Raw genomic sequence first — 12,210 nt, 5'->3', positions numbered from 1 at the left:
CAAACCCCTCTTTGATCAAAGTGCAGCTGAAAAGAAACCGTGTTTCCTCTGCTCTGACTGAGGCGTACCTTGTGGACACTGAGTGGGCGTGGCGGTGATGCCGTACAGCCGGGAGCGTCTCTGGGGCAGGAACTCCTCCGTCTCTCTGGCTGACTGACGGTCCACAGCGATCACCGCCTCCCTGAAACAAAACAGCAACAATGAAACATCGACCTAAGAGCGCACAGAGGCAACGGCGCTCACAGCGAGGAGGAGCAAACGCCTGCAGCGAGATCAGCCACAGGAAGTGGAATCTACCGCACTGAACCAGGAGCGGTCTGTCTGCTGGGGAACACTTCAAGAGGTTTAGTGAAGGAGAGTGTGTGTTACAGAGGGAGTGTGTGTGTGTGAGTGTGTGTTACCTCCTCCAGTCGGTGTAGTAAAGGTTCTTCCCAAAGGAGACCAGAGCGAAAGGGTACTGGACCCCTTCGACGATCTGCCTCCTCAGCCGGCGATGAGGATCCATACACTCCACCTTACGGGTTCCTGCAGAACCAACAACCAATCAGCATCCAACAATCCATCCATCTATGCATTCATCCAACCAATCCATGCCTTTATCCAACAATCCTTCATCTGTCCATCCATCCAACATTAAATCCACCAATTCATCCATCAAACTATCTTTCATCCATCCATCTTTAAATCCCATCCATCCATCCATCCATCCATTTTTTATTCCTTCCATCCAACCATGCATTAATCCAAACATCCTTCATCAATTCTTCATTCATCCATCCATCCATCTTTACTTCCATCCCCCAACAGTCCATTCATTTATTCATCTTTTATTCCATCCATCCATCCATCAATCCTTCAACCATCCAACCGCCCGACCATCCAACTATCCTTTAACCTTCATTCATCCCTATATCCATTGTTCATCCATCCTTCATCAATTCTTCATTCATCCATCCATCCATCTTTACTTCCATCCCCCAACAGTCCATTCATTTATTCATCTTTTATTCCATCCATCCATCCATCAATCCTTCAACCATCCAACCGCCCGACCATCCAACTATCCTTTAACCTTCATTCATCCCTATATCCATTGTTCATCCATCCTTCATTCATCTTTCCATCCATTTATCCATTCGTCCAACCCATTCATGCATTCATACAATGATCCTTCATCCAACCATCTTTAATTCCATCCATCTTTACCTCCATCCATCCACCCATTCATTCATCCATCCATCCATCCATTTATCCATTTATATTTTCATCCATCCTAGGGCCCAACCATTCAATTGTCCTTCATCCATCCTCATCCAGTCATCCATCCATTTATGCATTCATCCAACCAATCAATGTATTTCGCCAATGGTCATTCATCCATCCTTCATCCATCCCTCCATTCATCCATCCATCCATCCATCCATCCATCATCCATCCATCCCTCCATTCATCCATCCATCCATCCATCCATCCATCCATCCATCCATCCATCCATCCATCCATCCATCCATCCAACCCTCCATTCATCCATCCATCCATCCATCCATCCATCCATCCATCCATCCATCCCTCCATTCATCCATCCATTCATCCATCCATCCATCCATCCATCCATCCATCATCCATCCATCCCTCCATTCATCCATCCATCCATTCATCCATCATCCATCCATCCATCCATCCTTCCATCATCCATCCATCCATCCATCCATCCATCCATCCATCCATCCTTCCATCCATCCAACCAACCATCCATCCATCCATCCAGCTCCTCATGAATCCTGAGTCCTGGTTCTGGTCGGTCTGTCTCACCTGCATCAGCCCAGCACAGCTCCTGGTTGTCAGGGTTAAAGGTCAGACCGTTTGGAAGCCCCAGGTCGTCTTTGACCAGGACAGTCCTATCCGTCCCATCCATGTTGGACATCTCGATCTTTGGCCCGTCCCTGTTCCAGTCTGCCCAGAAGATCCGTCTGCAGGATCAGGACAGAACCAGTCAGACTGAAACCCTCAGACCCTAATGACCATGGGCGCCGCTGCTCTCTGAGACACTCACCCGTACGCCGTGTTGGTGACGATAGGCCGAGGGTTGACCAGGTCTGTGTCGAAGAGGACTCGTCGCTGGGTGCCGTCCAGTTTGGAAACCTCCACGGTGTCTTTCATGGAGTCGGTCCAGAAGAGGAGACGAGCCACGTGGTCGACAGCGATGCCCTCAGGACTCTGCAGATCTGGGGACAGAGAGGGGAGTGTCAACGCGGCGAGGGATGAAGGAAAGTATTTCTAACGCTTTGATTTTATCCACAGTAAACTGGACCGACTGCTTTAACCCCTGAAGGTGTCTGATGTACCTGTAGCGATCACCGGGCTGATGTCTCCTCCGCTCATCATGGCCCTGCTGATGGCCGGCGCTGTGATGTCGGTCCAGTAGACCATCTTCTCCACGCAGTCGTACGCCACAGCGATCACCACGCGGTCCTGAGAGGAGACACGGGAGAGACAGACGCTTTTTATCCATCTGGAGGCGTTTAGAAAGAGTCTTTTGTACGACGCTGCTAAACGACTTCACAGCGGAGGAGAAAAGACGCCTCTGAGGCTGGAATCTGTTCCTGAACAATCAGCGGATTGTTCCAGAGACGCTCAGTGAGATTTATCTACGCTGACAGACTCTGACGCTGAGTGTTTGGTTGTTTCTACACATGAGGACCACATGTCCTAAGTTTCTGGTCTCCCAGTCAGTCAGGATGTCGGGAGCTTTGGGTCTACCTCCGCTGACAACAGATCGAGCGTGTGGCGTGTGAACTGAGGGTCTTACGGGGACGTGCAGCAGAGGTTTGGCCTCCTCCTCTCTGAAGCTGTACCCGTCCAGAGGGATGTGCTCGATCCTCCCGCTCTGAGCGAACAGGATGTGCGTTCCTGGAGCGACGGGGTGGACGTCGGGGCGTGGAGTCGGACCCACAGGAGCCGGAGTTACGGCCTGGTTGATACCTGATCAGGAGAGGAAGGTTAGTGCTCACTTTAAGGAGAGGGACTGGACCCTGTGACCCCGTGGACCTGGTGCTGACTCACAGAGGGGGGTGCTGCCGGGGCCCGTGCGGGTGTTGGGGATCTCGTTGCCGTTGGCGTCCACGCACCAGCACTGCTGGATGCTGGTGTGACACTGCGTGGGCTCGTAGGCTCCGTGTTGGTCGCACTGAGGGACGTACTGACCGACGGCGGGCCGAGGGCGGAAGAAGGAGAAGATCCCAGAGGAGGAGGCGGTCTGGGTGCTCTCTCTGTGGCGCTCGCACGGCGTCTTCTCCCGCTCTGGACACAAAAGAAGAGTCAGAGTGAGACATCCACAGCGTGCACATTCATATCATCCGGGTGAAATTTGAGCTGGAGACATTATTTCACCAAATGTTAAACTAAACCCCTGGTTAGCCTAGCTTAGCATTCAAGCTGGACATCAGGTGAAGAGCAGTAAATAAATGTAGCGACAGTGTGCAGGTCCTTTCTTGGAATCAATCATAAGTTAACGGTTTATGCTTCAGGAAAGTTACACAGACTTCTTTGTAATCCAAGTTTAAGCAGCACTTATTGTTGAACAAATCCGTGCCGAGACTCTCTACTTCCTGTCGTGCTAATCTCTGCTTTCTACAGCTCAAAACATCCCATCTATCTGCTCCTGGAAGGTCTCAGCTTCACAGTAGGTTCCTCAGAAGAACAGAGGTCTAAAAAAGAGCGAGATGTGGATAAAGTCTGCAGGAGTAAGAAGTCAGACCAACCAAGTCCAACCACTCGACCAAAAAACAACCAACAAACTAAAAAAAACAATCAACTAATCCACTAATCGTCTCTTTTTCGTCATCTTTGTATTTGGAGTGGATCATCACTTTGTATGGCTCATTTGTTGGTCATGGACACCGAACTTTTTAAACTTTTGCTCCTGTGTTTGTCTGGAGATCCTACATGTAACCATGGCTGCATTGTTTACATGTGAAATCAGCTGTTGGCAGCCTGTAGCATGTCAATGCTAACTGGTGCTAGGCCGGATGTTTCCCCACAAGGTGAGGAGAAGGAGGTGAGGACGACGTGCTGGTTCTCAGGTGTGAGGTAAGAAGTGACAACATGGACCTGTCCTTCCATCCATCGTTATTGGGAAGGTAAGATCTATCTCCAATGAGATGGACGAGCTAGCTGTGCTAACCCAGCAACAGAGGGAATACCAGAGGGCAGAGTAGTATCATGCTATTCACAGACATGGCTAACAGAGCAAACAGCAGACACCAACGGCACATGTGAAGAGCTTCACCTGCTGTGAGCAGACAGGATCCAGGAGACAGAGACTGAACAGACTGCTGAAGAAGCTCAGTCCTGGACCCTGTGGAGGTGGAGGCTGGCTGACTGGACAATGATGGACAAGCTGTCAGCATCTATTTTCCTACGGAGCTTTTTACACTTTCTATACACTTTCTTACTTTTGTTTTCTTAATTGCTGCTGTGACTTCAATTTCATTGTACTTGTTCCAATGACAATAAAGTTTTATTCTATTCTTATGAAACTGTCTCCAACTTATAAATCAATCAACCAATGTAGTCCCAGAGTTAGATCTAACTCGACAGCATTAACTGGAAATTCATATCACTCCAGTTTGTGTGACCTTCTTTTTCAGTTTAGACTAAATGTATTTACCCAGCAGCCTTTGCACGCTCGCTCACGCTGCGGTCAACCTTGGTGACGTCTCTGTCGTCAGCGAGCATATTTTTGCACGTGGCAGCTGCAGACAGACGCGTGTGAGCCGTGGAGAAAACCACAGATTAAAGACGAGCAGCAGCCTCTTCATCTCTGCGGTCACATCCAGGGGCCGCGGTGACATCTGGAGGAGCCTCTTCTCACCCTTATCCTCAAGGCTATCAGAGAGACGATCCACAGCGCAGCCACAACACCACGCCACGATAAACTACAGACCGCCCAGAGACCCCCGAGTGACACACAGAGAGGATCAAAGAGACGGCACGCAGACAAAAGACAGGCGCTGTGACAGGTCCTGACAGGGGACAGGAAGATTAGGGCCCTCAGAGCCAGCAGCTCATAAAAACACCAAAATATGAGCAAAACTTCAGAGTGCAGCAGCCAGCGGTAATTACTGCTCAGCTCCTCACACCTGGAAGAACAGTCTGCAGCTCTGAGACCAGGCCAGACCACCAGGCCTCCAGACCACTAGACCACCAGCACAACAACAACAACAGCAACAAACAGGGAGGGGACTCCAGGTCACACCTGCTGTTCGCCAATCAGGAGCGAGCCTGAAACATTCGACCAATCAAATCAGGAGGAAGAGAAATATAACCTCAGGCTTCAGGAAAACACAGAGAGCGCTCCTTTAAATAAAAAACAACTAGAAAATTATGAGATCAAAGAGATAGAATGTGATCACAACGATAGAACGTATTAGAATCAATAGATTGTATAAAAAAACAATGAAATGAGATCAAAGCAGAGAAGAATAGAATGTATCAGAAACAAGGGAGTGACATCAAAACAATAGAATTAGATCAAACAATAGAATGATAGAAAAGAATTTATTAGAAGGAATAGAATGTATTTCAAACAATGGAACAGGATAAAGACTAGAGCTGGGGGTAAACAATTATTTTTAAAACAATTAATCGGGCGATTATTTTATCGATTAATCGACTAATCTAATGATTAATTGGACGATTAGTCTCACGATTATTTTTCTGTTGTTTAATTATTTCAAAACCATAATGTATCCCAAATAAATGCCGAAACGATCTCTCTCATAACAGAGCTCATTAAACATAATAATAATAATAATACATTTTATTAAAAAGCGCCTTTCAAAACACCCAAGGACACTGTACAGGATAAAACAACAATAACATCAATCAAATCATCAAAAAAAAAAAAAAAAAAAACATCACCGTTTTGCACGGCAAAATGCAAAAAATAGAATAAAATTTTAAAAATAAAAAGGCCAGTCTGTTTACTCTTACAGTCCAATAGGGCTGCAACTAACGATTATTTTTAAAGTCGACTAATCCATCGATTATTTTTCGATTAGTCGATTAATCACGATTATTTTGTGTTTCAACCTTTAAAATGTGCAGACCTTTATAATTCAACCAGTGTGTTTCATTTTCACTGCATTTACACAGAGTTAGGTTCTCACCTCTGATTGGTCAGCCCTGTGTCATGTCTGTTTGTTTGTTTGTCTTTATTTCATTCATGATGACATAGAAAATATAAGTACTATACAAAAAAAAAAATTGGCTAAATCTCAAAATGAATGAAGCAGGTAACAGGGAAATGAAGTTGTTGTATGCAGTGTTGGACAGACGCTTATTAGTGACTTTGTGTTTTTTTTCTAATGTTTATTTGTTTATTGGGGCTTTGCTCTCTGTATGATCCCGCCTGACTCTCTCCCAGCTCTCCATGACAACACGTTTAGTTTTGTTTCTCTACATGAGCTATTTCACTCATGCGCACTCCGCCCCTCCTCCTCCCGCTGAGTGTTACCGGTGCAGTGTGAGCTCGAGAGTGAGAGCCCCTTCAGATAAATGTCCTCTCTTTTCTAAAGTTAGGGGAGTTTTGACACTAGTTTGTGGCTCAGATCCTGAAAAACTGTCTGTAACAGAGAGTGAAGGAGACTCTCTAAATCACGTTATCAGACGCTAAACTCCGGGAGCTGTCAGGCTGTCCAAGCTGGAGATGCAGAGCCTCCGTCAGCGCACAGCGCTCTCTGGGAATGGAGATTTCTCCTCATCAATATTCCTCACGTATGAACTTAGTGATCTTTTCCCATAAAAGTATCCAATAACACAGCACCTCATGCTGTGAACTGAAGTTACAAATCAGTATTACCGCCTGGTATTTGATTCCACCATGTGACAATGACAATACAAACAAAATACAATGCGTCGACTATTAAAATTTGTGTCGATGAATTTTTATCGTTGACTAGTGGATTATGTCCACTAATCGCTGCAGCCCTAATAAAAACAGTAGAATGTATTAGAAACAATGAAACGAGATCAAACAGAAGAAACTCCAAAAAAAAGGTGAAAACAGTAGAACGAAGTCAAAACGATATCTGATAGCTCCTCTCTCTGAGTTTTAGTGTCACTGTTTCTTTAAACGTGGTCACTGGAAATCCAGTGTGAGCTGTGAATTTGGCTTCACTTTTGTACGACAGTAGGAGGTGGAGTGTCCTTCTTATCTCCACGCCACAGACGCTGCGTCTCCGTGTTTTAACCCTGAACTGATCTGACGTGGCGCCGAGACATGCCTCTGACATGACCCCCCGCTGTGCGTCATCCTGTGAGCGCAGAGTCTGACATGAGATCTGTTTACACTCTCATCTCCTCACCAACATCCTTCAGAGCTGTGCTGTCCCCTCTCTGCACACACACACACACACACACACACACACACACACACACACACACACACACACACACACACACACACACACACACACACACACACACACAAACTAGTCCTTCAGCTGATTTATGCTCCTCACACTAATATTTACACTCTGCAGAGTTTACACAGACTCCATTTGTCCCTGAAATGTCTGACATGCGAACCAAAACAAACCAAGCGCTCCTCTTTTGAAGCCTTTTCCTGTATAAGGAGGTTTTCAGGAGGAGATCCTGTCGGAGCGTTGATTCAGAGACCGATCTGCAGCTCGGTCAGGCCGAGGACTCGTCCCTACCTGAGGAGAACAGGTGTCAGAGAGCGTACCTGAGGATGCGGGGCTGCACTGAAACCCGTCGCCGTGGAAACCAGGATGGCACTGGCAGCTGAAGGAGCCCTCGGTGTTGGTGCAGGAGGCGTCACGATGGCAGCGGTCGTGTGAACACTCGTCCACGTCTGAGAAGAGGAAACAGAGCAGGGATCAGATGAAACAAAAGCCAAACGAGCTGGGAGGACTTTCATTTTCAAAAACCAGAAAAAAAAAAGTTCATGGACAAACAGGTGACTGGTTCCATCATGACTCTTCATCAACCTCAGACGCTTGTTTTCACCACAGGATCACAGCAGGGTCGCATAAAACACACATCATCATCCCGGCCTGCTCACTCACAAAGTATTCGTTTAAATCCAAGGGAGCAGGTCAAGTCCAGGACTGAGGTCAAGGGGGCAGCAAAAGTCAATGATGAAGGGAAGGGGGGCAGCATCAGACTGGAGCTGAGGTCAAGAGAACAGCAAAGAGCTGGGACTGAAATTAAGAGGACAGTAAAGTCCAAAATGGAGGTTAAAAAAAGGAAAAGAAAAAGAAAAAGTAAAAGGACCATGAATGAAGTCAAAGGGTCAGAAAAAGTAATTTTTGGAAACCGAGGGGAAAACAATTCTAGGATTGAGGTCAAATGGACAGAAAAAGTCAAGGGGGAACCAAAAGTTTGAGGTTTGGGGTAAAGTGGACACTTGGAGCCGAAGATTGAGGGCAAGGGGGCAGCAAAAGACAAGGACTGAGGTCCATTGGGCAAAAAAGTCTAACATTGAGGTAAAAACATTAAAAGTTAAGGATTGAGGTCAAGCAACAATGGAAGTTTAAGATTGAGACCAAAGAGGCAGTAAAAGTCTATGATGAAGAGAAGAGGGGCAGCACGGAGGTCAAAGAACAGCAGAGCTAGGATTAAAATTAAGGAGACAGCAAAGTCCAAGATGGAGGTAAAAAAAAAAGGGAAAAAAAAGAGACCATGAATGAGGTCAAAGGGTCAGAAAAATGAAGTTTTAGAAACTGAGAGGAAAAAATCTTGGATTAAGAGCAAAGGGACAGAAAAACACAAGGGGGAAGAAAAAAAGTTTAGGTTTGAGGTCAAGAGGTAGCAAAACTCTAGAATGAGGTCAAAGGGAAACAACAGCAAAAAGTTAAGTATTGGGGTAAGGTGGACACTTGGAGCCTAAGATTGAGAGCAAGGAGGCAGCAAAAGCTGAAGTTTGAGGTCAAAAGGCAGCAAAAGTCAAGGATTGGGGTCCATGGGGCAGAAAAGTCTAAAATTGAGGTAAAAACAACATTAAAAGTTACGGATTAAGGTCAAGCCGACGATGGAAGTTTAAGATTGAGGTCAAGGGGGCAGCAAAAGTGTATGAGGAAGAGAAGGGGGCAGCATCAGACTAGAGCTGAGGTCAAGAGAACAGTAAAGAGCTGGGATTGAAATTAGGAGGACAGCAAAGTCCAAGATGGAGGTAAAAAAAAAAAGGAAAGAAAGAAAAAGGACCATGTACGAGGTAAAAGGGTTAGAAAAATGAAGATTTAGAAGCTGAGAGGAAAAAAATCTTGGATTAAGAGCAAAGGGACAGAAAAACACAAGGGGGAAGAAAAGAAAAATTAAGGTTTGAGGTCAAGAGGTAGCAAAACTCTTGAATGAGGTTAAAGGGAAGCAACAGCAAAAAAGTTAAGTATTGGGGTAAAGTGGATACTTGGAGCCTCAGGTTGGGGGCAAGGAGGCAGCAAAAGTCAAGGAATAGGGTCCATGGGGCAGAAAAAGTTAAGGATTAAGGTCAAGCGACAATGGAAGTTTGAGATTGAGGTCAAGGAGGCAGAAAAAGTCTATGATGAAGGGAAAGGGGGGCAGCCTCAGACTAGAGCTGAGGTCAAGAGAACAGTAAAAGGCAAGGGTGAAATTAAGAGAGCAGAAAAAGTCTGTGATGGAGGTAAATAAAAAAAAGAAAGGACCATGAAAGAGGTTGAAGGGACAGAAAATAAGTAATTGACAGAAAATTAGGGGAAAATAATCTGGGATTAAGGGCAAAGGGACACAGAAATGCTCAGGTCAAATGGACAGAAAAAGACTTTGGTTTTTTTTTAGATCCTGTTGTTTTTCCCTGAATAATTCTGTGGTGGTCTGAGATCGGCTCTTTGGGGACAGAAAAAGTCTGGATCAAAACTTTTAAAGTGAGAAGCTCATCAGCTGCTGTGATCCTGCTCTCAGATGATTGAGCTGAGCTTTAGATGCTCCAGACTGGATGAGCTGGAGATGAGCTGCACAGCTGTGAGGCAGGGATCTGTACTTCCTGTCCAGGTGGGGACGTTTCCTGTCTCTGAGGCCCACGGTGCTGACTTACAGAGTTACAGTGAAGACGGGTGAAGTCAGCTGTTCACTGCTGCTGTTTGAGATTTATGTGATCGCATGCAGCTCCAAAAGCCATTACCCCGCTCCCTCTACGTTAAGTCAGGCTGCTGCTCCGGCTTCAGCAGCAGGTCCTACATTTCACTGAAAGTCAGAGGAGACTGAGACCACAGCCCTTTAAGACCAAAACCTCCAGAGCCACTCAGAGGCCTGCTAAAAAACACTCACCCTGACACACCCGACCATCACCCACAAACCCGGGCAGGCAGGAGCAGATGTAGGCGGAGCCTCCGGTGTAGCTGCACTGAGCTCTCCTGGCGTCGTCACAGTCATGACTTCCTCTGCGGCAGTGATCTACGGGACCACTATGCTCTGCAGGACGAGACAGAGGACATGTTAGAGCCGCTGTGGGGACAGAGGGCGACTGGACGGGCAAAAGTCCAAGAGTGAGGTCAGGGGAGAAAGCAATGGTTTAGGAAGGATGTCAAGAGGGCAGCAATAGTCTGGGATCGAGGTGAAGAGGGCAAGCAAAAGTCCAGGAATGAGGTCAAGGAGGAGGAAAGGAAAAGTTAGGGATGAGGTCAAAGAGCAGAAAAATTCAGGACTGAGGTCAAGTGGGGCAGGAAAGGATTAAGGATTGACATAAAAGGCAGAGCAAAAGTCTAGGGCTGAGGTCAACAGTGTGCTATAGGGATAGGATGGAGGTCAAGGGGACTGCAAAAGTCTTGCATTGAGGTCAAAATGATGCAATAAGTCAAAGACTGAGGTCAGAGTTGCAGTAAAATTCAAAGATGGAGGTCAATGAGACGGCCAACATTTAGGAATGAGGTCAAGGAAGCAGAAAAAGTTATTAAAAAAATTGAGGTCAAGGGTACAGCAAAAGTCTTGGACTGAGGTCAGAGTTGCAACAAAATTCAAAGATGGACGTCAATGAGGCAGCGAAAATTTGGGATTGAGGTCAAAGAGACAGAAAAAGCCCAGGATTTGGATGAAGGAGGCAGCAGCATTATTGGATTGAGGTCAAAAGGGCACAAAATTCTATGATGGAGAGTAAAGATACAGAAAAAGACTGACTGGAGGTCAAGGGGACAGTGCCGAATATTGAGAAGAGTACAGCATAAGTTAAGGAATGAGGTCAGAGGGGCAGCAAAAGTTAAAGATAGAGGTCAAGGAGGCAGAAAAAGTTTAGGATTGAGGTCAAGGAGGCAGCAGAAGTCTTGTAATGAGGTCAGAAGGGCAACAAAATTTAAAGATGGCAGCAAAGAGGTAGCAAAAATTTAGGTTTGAGGTCAAAGAGACAGAAAAAGCGTAGGATTAAGGTGAAGAAGCCAGCAGCATTATCGGATTGAGGTCAAAAGGGCAAAAAATTATATGATTGAGAGTAAGGATACAGAAAAAGACTAACTTGGAGGTCAAGGGGACAGTGCAGAAGATTGAGAAGAGGAAGGAATGAGGTCAGAGGGCAAAAAATGTCAAAGATAGAGGTCGAGGGGACAGCAAAAGTTTAGGAATTGAGGTCAGGGAGGCAGCAGAAGTCTTGGATTTAGGTCAGAGGGGCAACAAAATTCAAAGATGGAGGTCAATGAGGTAGCAAAAATTTAGAATTGAGGTCAAGGAGGCAGAAAAAGCCTAGGATTGGGGTGAAGGAGGTAGCATTATTGGATTGAGGTCAAAAAAACACAAAATTCTATGATGGAGAGTAAGGATACAGCAAAAAACTTATTTGGAGGTCAAGGGGACAGTGCGGAAGACTGAGAAGAATAAGGAATGAGGTCAAGGAGGCAGCAGAAGCCTTGGATTGAGCTCAAAAGGGGACAAATTCTATGATGGAGAGTAGGATACAGGAAAGACTTGTTAGGAGGTCAAGGGGACATTGTTTTGTAATGAGGTCAAGGGGACAGATAAATTTAGGATGAACTTAACGGGTCAGGTAATCTTAGGATGGAAGTCAACATGGAGGCAAAAGCCTGTAATTGAGGTCAAGGGGAACGGTATAAGTTAGGAAACAAACTCAAGAGACAGAGAAAGTCAAGGCAGGAAGGTCAAGAGGGCAAGCTAACGTCTTGGGTTGAGGTCACAGGTACAGGAAAAGACTAGAAAAGACTGAGGTCAAAGCGACAGATAAAGTCT

The 12,210-nt window shown here is 46.0% G+C and overlaps 1 protein-coding gene across 1 annotated transcript in view; it reads right to left on the bottom strand.

Annotated features, from left to right (window-relative positions):
• LOC141809161 (nidogen-1-like) overlaps nt 1–12,210 on the bottom strand; it is a 37,192-nt gene that overhangs the window by 3,561 nt on the left and 21,421 nt on the right. Inside the window, exons 11-19 of the mRNA XM_074696032.1 lie at nt 10,309–10,452; nt 7,748–7,876; nt 3,064–3,300; nt 2,810–2,982; nt 2,346–2,472; nt 2,054–2,225; nt 1,813–1,970; nt 402–525; nt 69–181 (exon numbers count right to left, since the gene is read on the bottom strand). Of these exons, the coding sequence (XP_074552133.1) occupies nt 69–181; nt 402–525; nt 1,813–1,970; nt 2,054–2,225; nt 2,346–2,472; nt 2,810–2,982; nt 3,064–3,300; nt 7,748–7,876; nt 10,309–10,452 (1,377 nt within the window). The remainder of the gene's footprint in view (nt 1–68; nt 182–401; nt 526–1,812; nt 1,971–2,053; nt 2,226–2,345; nt 2,473–2,809; nt 2,983–3,063; nt 3,301–7,747; nt 7,877–10,308; nt 10,453–12,210) is intronic.

Source organism: Halichoeres trimaculatus, unplaced genomic scaffold (assembly GCF_033239565.1).
Source record: "Halichoeres trimaculatus isolate MK-OKI-2021-1 unplaced genomic scaffold, fHalTri1.1 fHalTri1_scaffold_2, whole genome shotgun sequence".
Lineage (NCBI taxonomy): Eukaryota > Metazoa > Chordata > Actinopteri > Labriformes > Labridae > Halichoeres > Halichoeres trimaculatus.
Note: the sequence above shows the minus strand (reverse complement) of the source record. Positions and strands in the feature narration are given on the sequence as shown.